General features: G+C 51.9%; 1 protein-coding gene and 1 non-coding gene across 3 annotated transcripts in view; both read right to left on the bottom strand.

The window, feature by feature from the left end:
• Window positions 1-22,034, bottom strand: part of LRRC4B (leucine rich repeat containing 4B) — a 42,019-nt gene that overhangs the window by 10,565 nt on the left and 9,420 nt on the right. The window contains exons 1-2 of one of the 2 annotated variants that reach the window (XM_012812526.2): window positions 15,050-15,216; window positions 12,885-13,216 (exon numbers count right to left, since the gene is read on the bottom strand). In XM_012812526.2, the coding sequence (XP_012667980.1) occupies window positions 12,885-13,181 (297 nt within the window). In that variant the 5' untranslated portion in view covers window positions 13,182-13,216; window positions 15,050-15,216. Of the gene's footprint in view, window positions 1-12,884; window positions 13,217-15,049; window positions 15,217-22,034 lie in introns of those variants that run through there. The other variant, XM_003801451.1, reaches the window with a different exon arrangement.
• On the bottom strand, window positions 10,468-10,570 carry LOC111722082. The gene has a single exon (XR_002771027.1). It is a non-coding gene; the product is annotated as a small nucleolar RNA U13 (small nucleolar RNA).

Genomic DNA, 22,034 nt, shown 5'->3' with positions numbered 1-22,034 from the left:
GAGTACAAGGGGTGATGCCAGGCTCTGGCATTTGTCATCCCAGCCTGACCCCTACAAGCTCAGCAAGGCAGGTGCTGTCAGGCTTACTTTATTGTGAGGCATGGACAAGACAGCGAGTGATTGGGATGAGATTGTGAATGCTTAGAACATGGCAGTAACATGTATTGTTAAATGGTTAATTCAGCTGATAATGATCATTAACAATTAGCCTTGTCTTCAGGCTTCCAGCTGTCCTCTCCTCTGCTGTGGCCATGCTCTATCCAGCCTCTCCCCTCTTCCTGGGTACAGTCCTCCTCCTGTTCTCTGGAAAATTCCAACTGCCCTCTTCTGGAAAGTTCTTTTCAACCCCCACTCCCTTGACCATCACATAGTCTTTCTCTCTTCTAAGATCCCCAGTCACAGGTTGTAATTTGGTTTAACACGTCTGTCTCTTTATGATTTTCAACTGGTGTGCTGGGAGAGGATCTTAGGCCTGCCTTGAAAATTTTTAAAGATTATTAATTAAATTATTTTCAAAAGAAGTTCAAAGCACAGTTAAGTATATTCTTTTTTTGATCAACATAATTTAAGTGTGCCGCAGAAGTTTAACTACAAGTTCAAGTGTGCCATTAGATGAAAAAGGTTGAAAAACACTGGTATAGGCCATGAGTCTGACCGAGGAAAGGCTCGGGGAACTGTGCTCCCAGCTCCCGGTATGAGGCTGGGTATGTTCACATACCAAGGTCTGCTGTGTCAGTGGCTAGAGTGGACACGGCTCTCATTGGAAAGCATCCCAGTTGTGTTGGTCACTGTGTGCCTGCACACCTTTTGGCTTGGGTGACAATGCGAACATGTTGAAATCATCAGTGACAGAATTTTGGGGTTGTGGTCCCAACCCTTTTGCTTAAAGTCCATGTGTTTGATAATATTGAAGTTGTGCCACCTTTCTCGTTGCCGGCATTTGGCATCATTTTAACTTTCATGATTTCTGTCTTCATGTTTTAGGTGTGTCTTTTAGGGTTTTTTTTTTTGTTTTAGACAGCGTCTCACTCTGTCACACTGGGTAGAGTGCTATAATGTCATAGCTCACAGCAACTTCAAACTCTTGGGCCCAAGCCATCCTCTTACCTCAACCTCCCTAGTAGTTGGGGCTACAGGCACCCATTACAACTTCTGGCTATTTTTAGAGACAAGGTCTTGTCTTGGTCAGGTTGGTCTTGAGTTCCTGAGCTCAAGCAATCCCCTTGCCTGGGCCTCCCATAGTGCTAAGATTACAGGCATGAGCCACTGTGCCCAGCCTACATGTTAAATTTTAAAGGTAATCACTAAATGAAGAGAATACAGATAAATTCTAAAACAGCAGAGATGGGAAATGGAATCAGGAGAAATTCAATAAATACAGGAGATGACAGGACAGAGGAAAGAATAGACTTCAAAATTGGGACAAATCAGAAGCATAAAATAATACTGTAGGAATAATTTTAAATATAGTAGAACCTCCATAGCTGACCACGTCCTTACACTGACTGCCTCCTTAAGTTGACTTGACTTTCATAGACCAGACGTGCCCCACTTGTACATATCAGGACAGCAGGCCTTGTTCCTTATGTTGACCAACTCTATGTTACAAATGGGAGGCTGAGGCAAGAGGGTCACTTGAGCCTAAGAGATGGAGCTTGCTGTGAGCTATGACGCCAGGGCACTCTACCCAGAGCGATAGAGACTCTGTCTCAAAACATTAAAAAAATGGCTTGGCACCTGTGATTATGGCATCAGCTACATACACTGAGGTTGGCAGATTTGAACCCAGTCTGGGCCAGCTAAACAACAATGACAACTGTAACAAAAAATAGCTGGGCGTTGTGGCGGGCACTTGTAGTCCAAGCTACTTGAGAGGCTGAGGCAAGAGAATCACTCGAGCCTAAGAGTTGGAGGTTGCTGTGAGCTGTGATGCCACAGCACTCTACCGAGGGCGACATACTGAGACTCAAAAAAAAAACCATCCTGAGACTCTTCCCCACCAGGTAAAAGGGCAGAAACCATATTTGTGAAGTGCTATTTTGTGTTTAGACTCTGTGTTGGATGCTCTGAGGTCATGATCTCATTTAATCCTTGTGGAAACCCTGTTACATGGAGGTTATCAGCACAAGCCCTGCCTTTCATCTCCAGATTTGACAGTTTACAGCTGAGGAAACATACGTTCAGAGAGGTTTAGTCTCTCTTCCTCAGTCTCACAGCCCCAATGCTGCAAAACAGGGACCCCAAGGCTGCTTCTCCTGAGCCCAAACACAGAGGACTTGGGAGAAGTCCTCCCTCCACCGCGCCCACCTGCCTGCTCCAGCCCAAGAGAGATGGGCTGCCCGGGGGCTTCAGCACACTCATGAGCGGCAGGGCCCATTCATTGCCATGTTGCGGTGAGCTGATATGCTCATTTGACAGATATTTTTTGAGTTGTGCTGTGTCCAGTGTCATGCTGGGTTCTGAGGATCCAGCTATGGACAAGACAGACACACCCCTGTCTTCCCAGAGCCCAGTCCCCAGTGGAGAAGAGGGACACAAACTGTAGTAATCGTACAAATAAATGGTCATTTAGTCAGCACGTGTAAACAGATAGTGGAGCTTGCCCCTGGCTGCAGGGGGAGGCAGGCCTAGGGCTCCTTTAGGACATAGCTTGAAACACCCTGGGTCAGACACTCTCTGAAGTCACGGGCCAGGTCACTTCCTTGGTCACTGACACAGAATAGGATGGTCAAGGTGAAGACTGGTTCAAAGACCCTGACATACAGGCCTGAAGAAGTTGCCAATATTCTCTGATACCTCCAAGAACTAGGCCTGGGGCCTGCCTCTGAAAGCCACCTGGCTGCCACGCCCACACGTTCCTTCAATCCTCCGGCCCCCATTTGATGAGCCCACCTCTGCCTGTGCCAGGCTCCATGCCAGATAATGAGGACATACGCATGAACCGGGCAAGCAGAGATGAACGGTCCCCATCCACGCCTGCATCCCAGGCCCTGCGTGTGTGTGTGTGTGTGTGTGTGTTTGTGTGTGTGTGTGTGTTTGTATGTGTGTGTGGTGGGAACTCTTCCCTATTCTCTTATCCTGCAACTTGGCCTATTTTAGGGGACTTTCCACTTCACTGTGGTAGATAAATATTACTAAAGCTGAAAAAATATCCCACTATATTCTGTTGTGGTTTTTAAGAGACTAAACTGCCAAGAAATCCTTTATTAAAAATTTAACTGTGGTAGGAAAATGATTAAGTGAACCGTTCATCTTAACACTATTAAGATAAATTATTTTTATATGTTTTGAGTGTAATGAACAGATAACAAAAGTTTAGTAAGCTTACTGGCTTTTTGTGTTAATTGTTTTTTCACGCTAAGATTTGTAAAAGATTTCTTTTGTGCCGACTTTTCATGATGACTCCTCATGTGTCTTTCTTTTCCCGAGATAAGGGACTTGTCTCTCCCTCTTCAACAGAGACTCCCCTGGTGGTCAAGACATGACTGGCAGCATCGCAGGGGCTGGCATGGGCCCCTGACTCTCGCTCTGAACTGCGGGGTCTGGACGCCTCCCTCTGTCCGGCTCTTTTCCTTCCATTCTCCCTCCTACCAGCTGCCCCCTGACCCCTCCCCAGGAGGGTAGAAAGGAAGGGGTTGGGATGGTATCTGGCACCCAGCAGAGGGTGCCCCTGGGTTCAGTGTAGCTGAGACCCCAGGCTATGATCTGGGGATGACAGGTGACTGTGGCTCTGGAGGTGGCGGTGGGGTGGGTGGGGTGGCTGACAAAGGTGGGAAGGCTAGGATCAAGCCAGGCAAGTAACAAGCAGGGACAAGGCATGAGCCAGGCTGGGCTGTAGGGTGCAAAGAGTTGGGAACCAGTTATGGTTCTGGGATCAAATCACCAGAGTGCAGAGCCTGGGTTAGCCTCGAATTAGGACGTTTCAGGAACCATGTTGGAGAAATCAAGTTCTGCAGCCAGCCTGCCTGGGCTGAGTCCCAGTTCCATGTACAAACTATGGCATTCTGTGCAAGCGTTTTGTTGTCCATGCCTCAGTTTTCTCATCTATAAAATGAGGATAAGAGGCTTGGCGCCTGTAGCACAATGGTTATGGTGCCAGCTACATACACTGAAGGTGGCAGGTTTGAACGCAGCCTGGGCCTGCTAAACAACAATGACAACTGCAACAACAACAGAATAGCTGGGCGTTGTGGTGGGCACCTTTAGTCCCAGCTACTTGGGAGGCTGAGGCAAGAGAATCACTTAAGCCCAAGAGTTTGAAGTTGCTGTGATGCCATGGCACTCTACTGAGGGTGATATAGTGAGACACTGTCTCGGGGGAAAAAAAAAAAAAAAGAGGATAAGAATAGGGTCTACTCGGCCAGGTGTGGTGGCTCACACCTATAATCCTGGCATTCTGGGAGCTCAAAGAGTATGGATTGCTTGAGCTTGAGAGCTTGAGACTAGCTTGAGCAAGAACAAGACCTCATCTCTACTAAAAATAGAAAATCTAGTTGGGCATTATAGCAGGTGGGCAGATTGCTTGAGCTCGAGACCAGCCTGGGCAAGAGCAAGACCCTGTCTCTACAAAAAAATAGAAAAACTAGCTGGATGCCTGTAGTCCTAGCTACTTGGGAGGCTGAAGCAAGAGGGTCATTTGAGCCCAAGAGATTGAGGTTGCTGTGAGCTATGACGCCACAGCACTACCCAGGGTGACAGAGTGAGACTCTGTCTATCAAAAAAAGAATAGGACCTACTCAAGAGCCATGGTGAGGCGGGAATTCACTGGCTCCAAAAAGGCTCAGAGCAATGCTGGGGCCCAGCTTGCACCCTGGGTGTAGAAATCCCTGGTTCAGTTTCCCTGAGCAGGAGGCAGGCTCAGAGAGGTGATACCGGGGCCTTAAATAACAGGAGGAGGATGTGGGTCTGTGCCCCTCAGGGCCTTGATCTACTCAAGTGAGAAGTCGGAGTGATTCTTCCACCTACTCTTTCCTGGGGTTGTCCTGAGGCTCAGAGTGGGCTATATTTTGAGAACCTGCAGTTTGTCAGGTCTGTGCTGGGTGCTGGGGCCAGTGGTGGCTCAGACTGATCATGTTCATGCTGTGTGATCGACCAGTCTGGGGGGCTGTGGCAACCAGACTGGGTGCTCAGACGCACCTCTGAGGTTGAGACGTGTATCAGAGTCACAAAGGACCACAGCCACGACCACCATGACCATGACCATGACAATGGTCTCATTGTTAACACTTGCTAGTGCTTCTCAGCAGCTAGTGATTCTCCCCCTGCTAAATCGTCTCATCTGCAAGTGCCTTGAAGAGTGCCTGGCACACAGTGGCCCGCAGGACCTGGTTGTTCAAAGAATGTAGGCATCAGATTTCTCAGCAACTCTACAACAAAGGAACTGTTCCTATCCCCATTTCACTGATGATAAAACTGAGGCCCAGACAGGTGCGATAAGGTGCTTGCCTGTAGGCACTTGGCCAGGAAATAGCAGAGTTGTGAGTCAAGCTCAACTGTCTCCCACAGTCACAAGCCCTGGCACTTACTACAGGATATTCATGTGATGGAATATTATACAACAATACAAAAGTGAAGGAGAGGAAGGAAGGCATGGCTACATGAAACCACAGGATGAATTCCAACAATGGTGTAGAGCACAGCAATTAGACCCACCCCATCACAGGCCTGCACCAGCCCTTGCCCATGCAGCCCAAATGACCCCTGCAGTCAGAAGTCAGGGGAGGCTTATGGTTGGAAGGAAAAGGGGGAGGTTCAAGGAGGGTCTCTATATTTCATTTCTTGAACTGGGTGGCATTTACATGGCTGTCCTCTTTGTATGATAATCTGTTGAGCCAGACTTGTATGTCTGGCATTCTTTTTTGTGGGTGTGTCATGCATCAAAATGAAAAAGTTAAGAAGAAACTAACAGCCGGGTGCAGTGGCTCAGGTCTATAATCCTAGCACTCTGTGAGGAGTTCAAGACGAGCATGAGCAAGACTGAGACCCTGTCTCTACTGAAAATACAAAAAATTAGCTGAGTACTGTGGTAGGCACCTATAGTCCCAGCTACCTGGGAGGCTGAGGCAGGAGAATCTCTTGAGCCCAGGAGTTTGAGGTTGCTATGAGCTAGGCTGACGCCACGGCACTCAACCCAGGGCACAGAGTGAGACTCTCTCTCATGAAAACCCCAAAAAACAAAAAAGGACAAAAGTATCAGGAGTGCTATTTGGCAGGCATGGGAACTGAGGCTCTGAGGGGGCAACAAGGATTATCCAGGCCCTGCCATGATGCTTCTGAGAAAATGAAGGAGAAGAAATTGGAATTGGGCTAAAAGCCAGAGAGGCCACAGTTGGACATGAAGTCCTGGCAGCACAAACGGTGGCTGCTCCTTGCTACCCAGAAGGCCTGCTGGTGGGCCAGTCATTAGCCTGCAGCCATGCACCATCATAGTTGACTTCAAGAGTGGGTCGACTTCTAGATCTTCCCTCCTGTCATTTTCTTCTTAAAGGACTCTTAACTGGGAACAGTCAGTCCAGTAAAAACTCTCCTTTCACACTACCAGAGGGGATTGGCCACCCGGAAAGCCTTGTGCCGACTGGAAAGCCATTTCTGGTGTTGGCCTTGGTGATGACTAGGGCGGAATTTTCTTTGCAGCAGACCTGCCTAACTGCAGCTGCACCATTGTGACTGTCTGGGCCTGGCTTCTCCGTGCTGGCTCCTGGGGGAGGGGAAGGCAGAGCCCCTTTTGGGGGGCACAGGGAAAGTCCATGAAGGTCACAGCTTAGCTAGGTGACAGGTCCATCAGAGCCACCTGGGTCTTCGTTTCCTCATCCATAAAACAGGAGAAGTAATCTGGGCCTATGAGAATAATAGACCCTGCAGAGAGGGAACGCCTGGTTCCCTGGCCCAGGGTAAACTAAAGAAAGTTTAGTTTCTTTTTTCTTCTTCAGGGAAAGGTGAGCAAATCTCATCTGTCACGGATGTTCTTTCTTCAGTGGCTTGACCACACATAGCTCACTGTAGCCTCCAACTCCTGGGCTCGAGTGACCCTCCTTCCTCAGCCTCTTGGGTAGCTAGGAGTATAGGTAGGTGCCACCAATACCTGGCTAATTTTTAATTTTTTTTTTTTTTAGAGACAGAGTCTCACTTTATCGCCCTTGGTAGAGTGGTGTGGGGTCACAGCTCACAACAACCTCTTAGGCTTAGTTGATTCTCTTGCCTCAGCCTCCGGAGTAGCTGGGACTACAGGCACCCGTCACAACACCCAGCTATTTTTTGTTGCAGTTTGGCCAGGGCCGGGTTTGAACCCGCCACCCTCAGCATATGGGGCCAGCGCTCTACTCACTGAGCCATAGGCGTTGCCCCCTAAACTGAATTTTTTCAACAATTTGAACATGATAATCTTTTGAAAGCTCAGAATTCTGTTTTGAGCATTTCCCCCATGGCATTTGATATTCTTTGAAATCCATTTTAAGTAGCTGTATGATATTCCATTGTAAGAGTGTACAGTCAGTCATTTAGCTAATCCACTTTTTATAAGGAACTGAGGCTGCTTCTAAATGTTAGCTGTTGGGCCAGTCTTACACATAACTCTTTGAAACCGCTCTTCTGAATTTCTTAGGATGGGTTGGTTTGTTTCTTAGGATAGAATCACACTTCCTCACCATATGACCTCATGGTGGACCCCAGGAGGGACCCAGGGCAGCCGCTAAAAGCCTTAAGTGGATCCAGTGGTATTTTGTTAAATTAAGTACATGCGTATCCTATGACCCGGCAACTCCCCCTGGGTATATATTCCACAGAAATTAACGCCTAGCTCCCAAAGGGGCCCTGAGTGAGGGTTTTTGGTGGGGAAGCCAAAAGCCTCCGGATGTCTGTCAGCAGGCAGGGAGGGGGGTTGGCGGGTGCCTGTCAATTCTGCAGCAGTTAAAGGAGTGGAGTAGACACAGCAACTCAGAAACAGGCCGAGTGAAAACAGTGAAACAAAGAAAGCGATCTACAGTGCAGCTTCATTTACATAAATAAAAAATACATGCACACAAAGCCACAATAAATATTTTTCAGGAACACACACATGCAGAAAGATCCACAGTAAACACATTAGGATGGTTGGCTTTCGGGTGGAGGGGAAGTGGGGGAGATAAGGATGAGGGCCACGAAGGAAGAAGGAGATGGTCCAGCAAGGACCACATGCCTGCTGAGGTTTGTGGTGAACTAGCCAAGCCTGCCAGGGCGGTACAGTTTATGAACCCCTGAGGAGACTGACGGACAGCCCTGTCCCTGGTTGCTTGAGTGGTATTGGGGCGTACAGGGCAGAGGAGGCGGTCTCCAGGTCTCCCTCCAGCTCAGAAGGCATTGCAGGCTCCACCAATCACGAAATCAATCAGGGAGGCTGGGTGAGGTGGCTCATGCCTATAATCCTTCAACTCTGGGAGGCCCAGGCAAGTGAATTGCTTTAGTTCAGGAGTTTGAGACCAGCCTGAGAGCCAGGTGCGATGGCTCATGCCTGTAATCCCAGCACTGTGGGAGGCTGAAGTGGGAGGATTGCTTGAGCTCAGGAGTTCAAGACTTGTCTGAGTGAGAGTGAGACCCTGACTCATTAAAAAAATGAAAAACCCAGCTGGTGCCACGGCAAGTGTCTATGAAGCCACTGCCCTCTGCTCAGGGCATAGGGTGGGACTCTTTAACAACAACAACAACAACAACAACGAGACCAGCCTGAGCAAGAGTGAGACCCCGTCTCTAAAAAATAGCCAGGACTTGTGATGGGAGCTTGTAGTCCCAGCTACTCAGGAGGCTGAGGCAAGAGGATTGCTTGAGCCCAAGAGTTTGAGGTTGCTGTGAGCTGTGATGCCACAGCACTCTATCAAGGGTGACAAAGTAAGACTCTGTCTCAAAAAAAAAAAAATCAATCAGGAGCCTCCTGGAAGATTGTAGATTTAAAAAAAGGCCTGTCTTACCACAGGGACCACCTGCTATCCCTGCTACCTGTCATGTTGCAGAAGGACATTTTATCACCTTGCCAAAGGTGGACAACTACCTTTCAGAGAGAACCCAGTGCCACCACTCGATGCACTTAAGAGTCCCATGTGTGGTTCTTGCTGCCCATACTGTGTCCTGAGCCAGGGCCACGTGAGAACAGATGACAGAACTTCTAAGCACTCACAGGAGGGCGCTGCAGGGATTTGCCTCTAGCTCCTGCTGGCAGATGGCCTGGGTCTCTGCCAAGTACCTGGGCAGGAGCCCGCAAGTTGCCTTCCATTCACAGGCAGGTATCTACTGAGCACCTACTGCACACCAGGCTCTGGTCTAGGTGCTGGGACACGGCAGGGAAGGTGCAAAGTCTCTGCCCTCCTGTAGGTGACAGCACAGTGGGGGAGCCAGAGGCCAAACAAATCACCAGTCCACAGGGGGAAGCTGGGCTCAGATCTCCAGAATTCAGCCCATCTCTAGGGATGCCATGGGCAGGAGGGGGAGGAGCGTGGGCCCAGGAGAGGGAGACACAGGGCTCCCAGGGTGGTGCTTTCTCATCTTCCTGCACACCCAGCAATTCCACTTCTAGGAATTTATGCCAAGGGCAGAATCCAGAATGTGAGGATGAATGAGCGCAAGGATGTTCACCGTGGTGTTGTTTATGTCAGTTCAGAAATTGGAAGAAGGGACTAGTTAAATAACAGGCCGCCCATGTACCAGAATACTATGCAGTCTTTAAAAACAACATCATAGAAGAATATTTAGTGCCACAGAGGAAGATTCTCATGGTTATGCTGCTAGGTGCCAAAAACATGTTTCAAACCAGTATGAAATAGTGTGATTCCATTTTTTCTTTAAAAAAAAAAAGGCAAAAAATCCATTTATAAATCTGCTATTGTGCAGTGCACTGAGCATGTGTGGAGGACGTCTGACTGGGAGATACCGGAAGTTATTGTGGCCGGAGAATTATGGTTGGCTTTTGTGTATATTTTTTAGTTTTTCTCGATTAATTTGCATTCAGTCTGTAACAAGTAACTAAAAAGTAATCTACATAGGCACAGGAAAGAGCCAGGAAGGTATTAAAAAGCAAAACAGAAATAGTAGTTATTTATATCTAGGTGGTGGGACTGGTGTGATATTTTTTCATGTTTTAATTTGGATAATGACAATTTTTTTTTTTCCGGAGACAAAGTCTCACTTTGCTGCCCTCAGTAGAGTGCCATGGCGTCACAGCTTACAGCAACCTGAAACTTTTGGGCTCAAGTGATTCTCTTGCCTTAGCCTCCTGAGAGTAGTTGCGACTACAGGTGCCACCAGAGTGCCCGGCTATATTTTGGAGATGAGATCTCTTGCTAGCTGAGGCTGGTCTCGAACTCCTGAGCTTAGGCAATCTACCCACCTTAGCCTCCCAGAGTGCTAGGATTATAGGTGTGAGCCACTGCCTCCCAGCTGGATAATTACAAATTTATTATTACTTTTTTTCCCGTTGGCTCCTTGATCTTGGAATTTTTTTCATAGCAGACAGGTAAATGTGTGACGTACTAACAAGGCCTGAGGGAGGCACAGCACACACATGTGTGTCAACGCCCAACCATCATGCTGTGAACTACAAGAGATTTATTATTACCTTTTTTTTTTTTTGAGACAGAGTCTCACTTTGTAACCCTGCGTAGAGTGCCCTGTGTCATAGCTCATAGCAACCTCAAACTCTTGGGCTCAAGCAATCCTCTTGCTTCAGCCTCCCAAGTAGCTGGGATTATAGGCACCTGCCACAACACCCTGCTGATTTTTCTAATTTTAGTAGAGACAGGGCTTCATTCTTGCTCAGATTGGTCTTCAACTTGTGAGCTTAAATGATCCACCCAACTTAGCCTCCCAGAGTTCTGGGTCTATGGGCACATGCCACTGTGCCTGGCCTATTATTACTTTTTAAAAAGCCTCTGATTGCGCTTGAAGCAGCCATTCCTCTTGGGCACTAGAAAGCATTCACTAAGGGAGGACAGATCTACTGAACAAGCACTTCCAAGTGTCCGCTCTCATCATCTCCACATCCTTTCTCTGCCCTCTGGGGGAGCTGGTGGTCTCCACAGTGGGGTCTAAGAACCCCTGGGGACAAAATGAAAGCGTTTGCTACTCATGCTTTTTCATTCTTTAACAATGTCCATTTTGCTGTATGCTTTCTCATGTGCCTGACACGTGGATACAGTACACCTGTTTGTGGCATATGATAAATAAATTCACACATGTCCACCGGTGGTGCTCAGCAAGTGCCTGTGGACACTTGTTCATTGAGCTCCCCGAAGAGAAGATGGTCCAGGTTCTACTAAGGGGCTGCTGTCCCCACCTGGGGCACTTCCTCATCCCAGACACCTCCCCCTGGACCAATGCCCTAACATCCCTCACTCAGGTTTTTCTATCACTCTCCCCTGACACTCCATCTAGCTTACATGCTCAGTGGTTCTTCCTCACCAGAATATGAGGCTCACAGGGATGAGGCTGGGCTTGGCCCAGCTTGGCCATGACCTGGGTCAGGGCTTGGCGTGGCCAGTGTTGTCTGTACTTGTCAAATGTCTCATGCCTGAATGAAGGAAGGATGGAGTGCAGGCAACACGGGGCAGGTGTGTGGCACAGAGTGAGCTGTAGAATGCTGGTCTCCATATGGGAGAGACGGGTCAGCTGAGCCTACAGCTAGAGGGATGTGATGTAGACTCACAGTGGACTAGGAGGGATGGCAGGCTCTTAGAGAGCGACTGGTGAGGTGGGTCTGGACAAAAGGATAAAGTCTTACAGGCAAGGTGGGGCATTGTGAGCCTACTGGACCCCTTCTCTGGTTGCCACCCAGGAAGGGACTGCTCCTCAAGGGTTAGGTCCCCTCTCTTTCCCGAATCTGGCTCTCAGGATAGTCAAATGGGAGCTGGTGAATCCTCTCACCCCTGGGAAAAATGCAGCTGCTAAGAGAAAGCTTAGATGTGGGAGGTGGTCTGGGACCTTCGGCACATGTGGCCAGGATAGGAGGAGGCCTGTGTGGGGACAGGGGTTGACTAACTGCCTTTAAAACAGTGGTTCTCAGCCCGGGGTGATGAGCTGGCAATGTCAGGAGACAGTTTAGGAGACAAGTGGGGGGCGGGGGGCCCAGGCACCTTGTGGCAGGGATGCTGCACAATAGCCTACAGTGCACAGGACAGACCCCCGTCCCTAACAAAGGATGATCTACCCCCAAATGTCATAGGGCAGAGGTTGAGAAATGCTGCTTTAAGACAGCCAAACCGGCCCCTGCCCTGGCATTGTTTATGGCCTGTCTTAACCACAATCATAACTAATCTAATAGAACTGAACGTCCTGAGCACCAGTCTTGTGCCAATATGGCACCCAGTGCTGGACAGCTCTCAGCTCTCTGGTTCTCACACCAACTCTAGGAAACAGGGATGCAAAGCCCAAGCTGTGCAGCTGATGGCTTGCCAGATCCAGAGCGAGAGCTACGCTCTTGACCAATATGAAATCCAGCAGCCTTCACTGAGCCCTCCAGGCAGGGACTCTGGTCATTCCCATTGTTCAGATGGAGAAACTGCAGCCCAGTCATGCTGTCATGCTCCTGGGACCATACAAGGTTGTGGCAGCGCAAATGGCACGGAGGTGCTTGTGGAATAATTGTTCTCAGCACACTTTGCCTGTCCCTTGCTGTGGGGGGTGGGCAGGTGGCCCTGTGCTTGGAGACCTGACACACTGGCACATGGAGGCTGAGGCAGGGAGTCTCAGCCCCTCCTTAGAAGGATGCAAACTGCATCCCACAGGTGCCCAGGGAGGGAAAAGAGCTGGTGTGGGAAGCCCAGAAGGCCCCTCCAGGGCCAGGCTTACAGGAGAGACTGGCTGTCACCTGCACACATCCCCTAGCACCACCTGTGCCCCCCCTCCAGCCGCCTGGCTTGGCTCACCTGGATGCCATTCTCCTGCAAGTTCAGGTACCGTGTGTTGACCGGAATGCTGGCCGGGACTTCAGCCAGCTCTCTCCGTGTGCAGATCACCCGGCTGGCCTGGTTGCTGCAGGAGCAGGCTGCGGGGCAGGAGGTGGCTGGTGGGGAGCCCCCTCCGGCGGCAGATGTCACTGCCACACCACCTCCGCCGGCCCCCAGGGGTGGGGAGAAGAGCCAGAGGAAAAGCAGCGCCCCGTGGGGCCAGGACATCCTACCGGGCGGCAGTGGAGGGCACAGGGAGCCGCGGGCACGCGCCATCCTCAATGTTCATGCTCCGTGTGGATGCTGGGGGGCTGTGTCAGGGGAGAGAGAGGAGAGACTGAGTGAGGGATAGGGACCCACGTGGCCTGGGTGCTTGCCATTTCCCTGCCCGATGCTTAAGACCAAAGGGGAGCAGAGGGGAGAGACAATGGCAGAGGAACACAGCAGGTGAGGGGGGCAGAGAGGAGGGCTGGTTGGCCCTCCCCTGGTCTCCCCTCATCCTCTCTGCACTGGGAAGATTTTATGCCCATTCCACAGAGGGCAAAACTGAGGCTGTGGGGAGAGGAGGTGCTTGCTCAAGGTCACTCAGCCAGTAAGTGGAAAAGTTGGCTAGATTCAATACCTAATTCTTTGGGTGACTTCTAAAAGGCCAATAAGAAGGTAGAGAAGAGTGAGAGACAGGCAGGCAGACCAGGCAAGGGTGGCAGAAAGGGTGATGAGCAAGTGGAGTGGGTAAGGCCCTGGCTCCCATCCCCGCACCCACTTATACCCTCGTGCTCTTGTGACATCTGGAGGTTGGTGCTAGGCTCTCTCCGTATCCCTCATTCACCTGCACCCCAGGAGTGTCAGTGAAGAATCACCATCCAGACCTGCCAGTTGCATACCCTTTGTCACGCTCAGCCTAGCAGGACTCTGCTTCCTGTCATTCCTTATCCTGTCTAGGCCTTGTGGGCCTTGCAGCAGCTCCAGGGACTAGAGTCAGACTTAAGTGGGAACTTGAGGGAGAGGAAAGGTGGCCGACAAGGCAGCTGTCCAGAGCACCACGTGGGCAGGTGAGGGCTGTGGCTGGGAGGAGGCAGCAGCCGAGGAGGAAGGAGGCTGGAGGCTGTGACAAGAGGTTCAGAGCCTGGGGTGGTAGCACAAGCTAAGGTCACTAAGCGCCATCCCCCCATGTGTCTTGAGACTGTATGTACTCCAGGAGAGACAGCCTCTGTAGGACCCATGCCAGCAGCTGCTGCAGGACAGAGCTGGGCAGCTGATGGGGAAGGGGATAGGAGTTTGGAGACCCTGTGCCTAACTTCTGGGAGGGGAGTGGGCAGTGGGGGAGTCAGCACCTCCTAATCTGTCCCCTCCCATCTCCATAGGAACAGAGAGGGAGAGGGGATGGGCTAATAACATAACAATGACAACGTGACAACAATGGTCCTGATATGACACTGGGTGAGTTTTGCTATGCACCAAACATCGGTGTTCTCATTTCAGCCTCACAGTAACTGTCAGGATGCCCAATTTACAGATGAGGACACTAAGGCACTAGGAGGAAGAAGCATTCGAATATAGCCAGCTGAGTGCAGGGGGGGATCTGGCCCTGGTGTACCCACAGTCCTCCTTTCCACGCAGCCCCTCCAAGTATATGAATACGCCCACGCTGGCAAGCTCTGTCCCCCACAGGCCAGCCCTAAAGAGTCCCCAAGAAGTGGGGGGTAGTCCATGTAACCCACTCACACAAACAGGAGTGACAGGGGCACACCCTCGCACGGGGGACTCTGAGTCCCACGGACACAGCCTGGCCCCCTCCCCACATGCATGTGCATACACACACACACACACACACACACACACACACGCACGCACATTCACTCCCTCCTCCTGACGTTTCCCAGATCATTTTAACCCAGATAAAAATGCATGTGCATGTGTCTGGGTGTCTGGGTGCATGTGTGTGAGAGCGAGAGCTAGACAGAGAGACATAGAGGAGGAGAGAGAGGCTGATTCTGTATCTGTACCCCAGGCTCATTTTTCTGCTTGGACGTCTGGAGCCCTGTGTCTCTGTCTCAGCATGGTGAGGGCTGAGGGTCTTCCTTTCCCTGTATGTGACCACAGAGGTCGATGCTCAGTCCTTGTTCTGAGTCCCCTGTTCCCACCTTGTAAGACTCTGCCTACATCCCAGCCCACACCCTCTAAGCAAGGAGTCATCACAATCCCCCAGGCCAGGATTTGAGGCTGGGGGACCCCCCCACCGCAGGTCTGTGGGAGCCCCGGCACCCACCCCGGTCCTCCAGGCCTGCTGCTGCCGTCTCTACCTCCGCATCTGTCCCCATCTCTCCTGCTGCCAGCCCGCATGCCCCCTCCCCCCTACGGCTGGCTTCTGCAGCGGCTTCTGCAGCGGCCTCCCTCCCCTTTCCTCCTTCGCTCTCCCCCATCTCCCGTCCTTGTCTCCCCCCCAACAGTGAGGGACACTCACCCTGGTGGCTTGGCTTCCGCTGGGCCTCTCCCTGTGCCCAGGCCCCCCCCTCCACATGCCTGCAGCCAGAAGGGTCTCTGCCTCCCCAGTTCTCCAGGGCTCCCCGTTGAGATCGTGCTGGGGGGGGCGCAGGGGCTTCTTGGGTCTCCCTGCGCCCCCCCCTCCTGGCCTGTCGCCCTCCCCACCCCCTGGGGAGGCTGTCCTTTGGCCACTGCAGCAGTCCTCTCCTCCTCCCCTCCCTAATTGCCTCCTCCTGTCTCCTTCCACCCCCACTCCCACCTCTACCTCCACTCTCCCCACCAACAGCCTCCCTCTCTCCACCCACCGACCCCGGCCCCTTTCTCCTAGCTCCTCTTAGTCCTCTGCCTCAGCCTTGGCCTCTGGTCCCTGTCTACCTCCCCTGGCCCCGACACCCTCCTCAGACTCCCCTTCACAATCTCGCCTCCCTTGGGACCACCAGGCCCCCTCTCTCCTTCTCCTCCATTTATTCCTCCCTCTGGCTCTATCCCTATCACCCTCTCATCTTGGGAGCCCAGCTCAGTCGAATTCTCTGTCTATCTGTCCGTCTGTCTTGCTCTCTGTCGCCGGGCTCTGTCTCTCTCTTTCTCAGCGATTACAATTTCTAGTCACACGGCAGTGCAGAGCCAAGCTGTGCCTCAGCTCCCTCCCTCCCTGCCCCCCTCCTTCTTTCTCTCCTTCTGAACGGGGAGGGGAGGGCTTCTCTCCTCTCCTCCTTCCTCCTCGCTCCCCTCCCTGCACTGCTGGGGGGAAGGCCTCCCCCTCCCCCGCTAATCAAAGGCTCCGTTATCTAATTAACCCATTGGTTCTGGGCAGCCAGAGAAGGTCGGGAGAAGCGGGGGAGGAAGGTTGACGGCTGGGCTGCCCAGGAAGGGGGGTGGCTGGGCTGTGCCAAGCCAGAGCCTCCTGGCACACAGAAAGCCTCATGGTCCACACAGCCAGGCCAGCCACTGCTGACCCCCCCATCCCCTACTGCATGGCCTCACCCCCATTCCTAGGGCAGATACCTTGCCCAGGCTCAGCCTCAGGTGCTCCTGCACCTCCAGGACTCCCCCAAGTCCCACCACACCACACAGCATTTACTCTGACCCTCACTGGACAGAGCAGAGCTGGAGCCTGGTTCCTGTCCTTCAGCTGAGGGCAGACCCTATTCATGCTACAGAGAAGCCCACCTCCAGATGTGCCTGTCCTTCTCCCCTGGACCTTAGCCATATCCCGACATTCACCTTCTGATACACTGCTGCAAAACTGCAGGGCAGCTGCATGCACTCATTAGTTATCCACCCACCCATCCGCCCATCCATCCATCCATCCATCCAACCATCCATCCACCCATCTACCTGTCCATCTACCCATCAATCCATCCATCCATCCAACAAATATTTGCTGAGCCCCTACTATGTGCCAAAAACTGGTACAAGTGCTGATAAATGCTACTTGCATGCCCTAAGCCCAGGACATTCACAGACCACAAAAGGCCAACAGCAATAGGAAAGCACACTGGGTAAGTGCCAGGGCCCTGGTTCAAATCCGGACTCTGCTGCTACTTGCAGTGTAACCTCGGGTCACTAACTCCATGTTTCTGAGGGATAGTGAGAGTGTGGACCTCATGGGCCACTGGGGAGACCGACTAGCTAAATGCTAAGTGGCTCTATCTTTATAATACACACAGAGTCAGGCCACACTCATGCCATCCCAGCCTGGCTAGCATCTCCTGCCTGGATGATAATTACAGTGGCCTCCTCACTGTTCTTCCCACACTCCACTCCTATCTGTCCCTTATAGGCAGCCAGTCAATATCCAAGTCAGATCCTGCCCTTCTCTGCTTAATAGCCTCTGGCAGCTCCTATGTTACTCAAAGTAAAGGCGAGGACTCCCCCATGGCACACAGGACATTACTTCCCAGGCCTGACTGCTTCTTTCAGGTCACCCCCCCCCCCATTCCCACTCACCCACTCAGGGCACACTGGGTTCTTCACTGTATCCAGAACAGGCTGTGCACACTCTGGCCTCAGGGCCTTTGCACTCGCTCCCTCACTGACACTATCTTGATATCTCACTTGCAATAGCACCCCTGTTTCTCCCCAGACCTTCTCAGTTTCATTTCTTTACATAAAGTTTATCATCCTCTGACCTTTCAAATGCCCATATATTTGAATGAAAGTTTCCCCAGGCAGGGTCGATGTCTGTTTTGTGACTGTTTGGTGACAGTGCCTGGCACACAGCAGGAGGTGTTTGACAAACATGGGGTGAGGGAACAGATGTGTATGCTGCCGGGGCTGTCAGTCTCTACTCCTGATGCTGTGTTCCCTCCCACGTGCACACACAGGCATGCCTGCCCAGCCATATCCCAGCTCTGTGTGCCCAGCCCAGGCTACACTCCAGCCCGGCACAGCTCAGGTCCCCAGCCCTGGATGTCTCCTGGTCCCAAACTCTCTTTCCATCCCAGGAGGCCTGCCTGGGAGAGGCAGCACCTTTATGTGCCACAGTGCAATCGTCTTCAGCTGGATACTCATGTCCCAGATCTCCCCCCATGATACTGTACCACCAGCTGGCTGAGTCCCAGATACTGTACCTTAGGTCCCAAAGGCCAGATGCCCACTGCAGCCCTACACACCACTAGCTATCACACCAGACATCAGCCTGCACCTTAGGTATCACCTGTGTCAGTTGGACTTCTGGACACAGCTGTATTGTTCTGACAAATCCTGATGAACTGAGGGGAGCCTGGCCCCAGATGTCCCCAGATATACCCTTCTAATACAGATATGTGGGTCACTACAAAAATTTTGAGACAGACTGTGTTATGATTCATTATTTCACTTCCAAGAAACACAGTCAACACTGTCCTTTCTGATTCACTCTGCAAGTTTCAACTTACTTGCTGAGAGGGCTTCATTTGTTTCTGTCTGTGCAGGTTCACATTTTTTGATTTTTGTGTATCTCAAAACTTTTGTAATGACCCACATAACAGGAATGCCAGCCAAGCCCATCTCTTCTGAGCATTTTTATGAAGCCAGGCATGGCATGCACATTTGACATGTGTGAACTTCCTGAATAATAGTGCCACCAAAAATGGTAATGTCCAACACATACCCGGTACTGCCTGGACACCATTCTGGGAGTTTTGCTTGCATTAATTACTGTAGTTCACCCAGCCTTCTGAGAGGCGACTGCTGTTACCCACATTTCTTTTTTTTTTTTTTTGGCCAGAGCTGGGTTTGAACCCACCACCCTTGGCATATGGGATCGGCACCCTACTCCTTGAGCCACAGGCACTGCCCATACCACATTTCTTTTCTTTAAGTAGTGTTGGGGTCTAGCTTTGTTGCCCCAGCTGGAGTGCAGTGCTGCGATCATAGCTCACTGCAGCCTCAAATTCCCAAGCTCACTGCAGCTCAAATTTCTTCCTGCCTTGACCTCCCAAAGAGCTAGAATTATGGGCCTGTTATCTTTATTTCACACATAGGGAAGGTGAGATTCAGAGAGGCCAAGTCATTCGCCCAAGGTTAAACAGCCAGGAAGTGGCCCCTCCCAGGTCAGTCACCCCAGAGTGGAGAGGCAGAGTTGAGGGGCCCCAGAGACTCCCAAGTCTTGCCTGGAGAAGGCACGTTGAACACCAGCTTTCCTCCCTCAGGTCCCTTGTTCTCAACCCCACTGTACAGGATGGACACCTGCCTGCTGTCCCACCCCAGCTCCACAGCCTGATGGTGGAGGCCCCGCGGCCTGCCCCTGCCCCGGTGTACCCCTCATAGCAATGGAGAGCCCTTACTATCTGTGGATGCCAAACTAAGCAGTGCCCATGCCTCAGGCCAGGGGTTGCTTCCCATGGCCCAGAAAGGAAGGGACTATTCTTATGCCCACTTTACAGATGGAGAAGAAGATTCGGAGGCTGGCAGCACTTGCTGAGGGTTACCTAGCCCTCAAGTGGCACCGCCAGGATGAGAATCCAAGGCTCAGAACTTGGCCAGTTCACCATGCTGCGTCTCTCACCCCAGATGCCCTGGGAGAGGCCCCAAAACTGTATACTTGTTCTTCACCCTTACCGGGGGCAAGGAGTGCGGCAGAGAGGCATATGAGGAAGGCCCCATAGAAAGCCCCAAAGAGTACGAAAGGCAGAAAGAGGCAGAGTCACAGGGAGACAAACAGACAGAGGTGAAGGCAGGCAAGGGGTAAGACAGGGAGAGAGCGTGAAGGGCTGGGGGGACAAGGAAGGCAGAGGCATGGAGGGGCCTGGGTACTCAAGGTAAGGGGCTGAGGTCCCACTAGCTTCACTCTTCTCCTTAGCCCTAGCTCTGAGAGATTGTGGGCATTGTGCCTGAGAGAATTCAGGCAGATGGCAGATAGGAAACTCAGGGACCTAGGGAAGGCGGGTAAGGCATTCTTATAAGGCACTCTCATTTTTCTGGGTAAGTTCAGAGGGTGAGGGAAAAGACAGGAAACTATCATTGCAGCAAGAGGGATGGAGGTTAGAGCTAAAGCACTTCCCGACTGTGATGGACTGGGTGGAAGTGGAGCCTGGAGCCAAGAGGGTGGAGAGGCATCAAAGCCAGAGAGAGATGAAGGCTTCTCTCTCTGGTAGGCCTTCCTATGGGGAAGGCCAGGAGTTGTTAAGGCTGAGGGGAGGGTTTGGGCAGTGCAGCTTCCAGGGATGGAAGAAACAACTGTCCCTCTGAGCCAGTCCATGTCCAGAATGCTTTCAAAATAAAAGCAGCCCCACAGCTCAAAGAATTAACAGTCCCCCAAAGTTTTGAGGTAGAGGACCTTGGGCAAAGGGCAGTTAGTCCTAATGGGGAGCAGGGCCACTGGCCATAGAGCAGCAAGGCAGACTTCCCAGGTGGGGGCGGGGTGCAGTGTGGCGGGAGGTGACTTGCCTGGATGGGTTGTCGTTTCCTTCCCAGCCACATGGCCTCTTCCAGGTTCTTGCCACACACCAGGCAGCTCCCAAGGGGCCTCTGCCCGGGGGCGGGGGGGAGGGGGTGTCTCTGTGGCTCTCCCACCTCCATTTCCATCCGTGTTTCAAGGACACTCCTAAGAGGGTTTCTTTCAGTCCAATCTCTATCCCTTGCACTTCCTTTCTTCACAACTCTGGTCCCAGCCTTGGGTCACTTGATGCTTAAGTGTTAGTCTGCCCATGATCTGGCTTCCCAGTGAAAGGGGAGCTCCTGCTGCATCCCTGGCCTGGCCACGCAGGGCCCCAGGGGACCTTCGTTGAAGGAGGAGTGAGTGAGCCAGTACCCCCTACTGCCAGTCCTTTGCTGGCCCAGCTATACCTCTGTCTCTGGGGAGTTGGTGGTTTGAGGGGCGGGGAGATGTGCAAGGGCTGAGTGAGAAGGTGAACACAGGGTGGGAACCCTGGCACACCTAGGGGGTGAACTCAGAGGAAGTGATGTCCTAGCTGGGAGCTGAAGAAGAAGTGGGAGGTGTGCAAGTGAAGAAGGGCCACAGCAGAAGGAGGGACCTGGCTGGAGAGGGAGGCCTGCACTGGGGGCTGACTCAGCTACAGAGTCAGCCTGCCAGGTTGCATGGACTTCCTCCTCCCTACACCTGTCTGTGTGCTGGTTGTGACAGGGAGGGGCAGGGTCAGCACCAAGTGTGAAGGACCCCGCAGAACTGACTGGTGCAGGAGGCTGGAGGCCCAGGAGGAGTTAGGCCAAGGGACCAGGAGGAGAGGATGGGGCCATGCCTGGGATCTGGGGATGGAGAGGAGAAAAGAATGAAAAGATAAAGCAAATTTGTAAAAGTGGCAGAACCTGGAGGCGGTGTAGGAGGTGAGGGAGAGGGAGGAACAAGGCTTTCCTTATAGAGCTGGGGGTCAAATTCCTAAAGGCAGGAAAAGATTGTGGGCAGAGAGGTAGTCCAGAGAGGAGGATGGGAAATCCCTGACCACAGGGATTTCCTAGCTCTAATGCTGTTCCTCCCTAGCTCTAATGCTGTTCCTAAGGTGGTGACCCCCCTTTCTCCTCACACCCACAGTACAGCAGTGGAGCAAGGGACACGTGGCCTGCCTGGGTCCCATCCAGTCTCTGGCTGTGTAACCTTGGGTAGGCTCTCAGCCTATCTGGCTCCTGCTTCCTTCCCTGTCAAACAGGGATGCTGGTAACAGTCTGTGCTGCGCAGGGCTGTGGTGAGGGGGCACTAGGAGGATCTGGCGCACAGCGAGTGTCCAGCAGATACGAGGTGGGACTTGGAGCCTTGCTGTCAGGTGGTAAGAGAAGGAAACCTGGGCTCTGATCCCAGAGTGCTGCCCATTTCCTGTTAGGATGGTACCTCAGCTGGGAACTGTTCTTAGTGGCTCCTGCCTATAATCCCAGCCTCTGGGAGGCTGAGGCAGGAGGATTGCTTGAACTCATGAGTTTGAGACCAGCCTGAGCAAGAGACTCTGTCTCTACCAAAAATGGAAAAATTAGCTGGGTATCATGGCAGGAGCCTGTAGTCCCAGCTACTTGAGAGGCTTAGGCAGGGGGATCCCTTGAGCCTAAGAGTTTGAGGTTGCTGTAAGCTATGATGACCCCATGGCAGTGTACCCAGGGCATCAGAATGAGACTGTCTCAAAAACAAAACAAAGTAAACGAACAAAAACCACAGTACCTCGCTGTCACTCCACATCCTCATCTGAGAAATGGAAATAAAAGGTGCCATATGAC

The sequence above is a fragment of the Otolemur garnettii genome, unplaced genomic scaffold (assembly GCF_000181295.1).
Source record: "Otolemur garnettii isolate 467f Iridium unplaced genomic scaffold, OtoGar3 scaffold00211, whole genome shotgun sequence".
In the NCBI taxonomy this organism is placed as follows: domain Eukaryota; kingdom Metazoa; phylum Chordata; class Mammalia; order Primates; family Galagidae; genus Otolemur; species Otolemur garnettii.
Note: the sequence above shows the minus strand (reverse complement) of the source record. Positions and strands in the feature narration are given on the sequence as shown.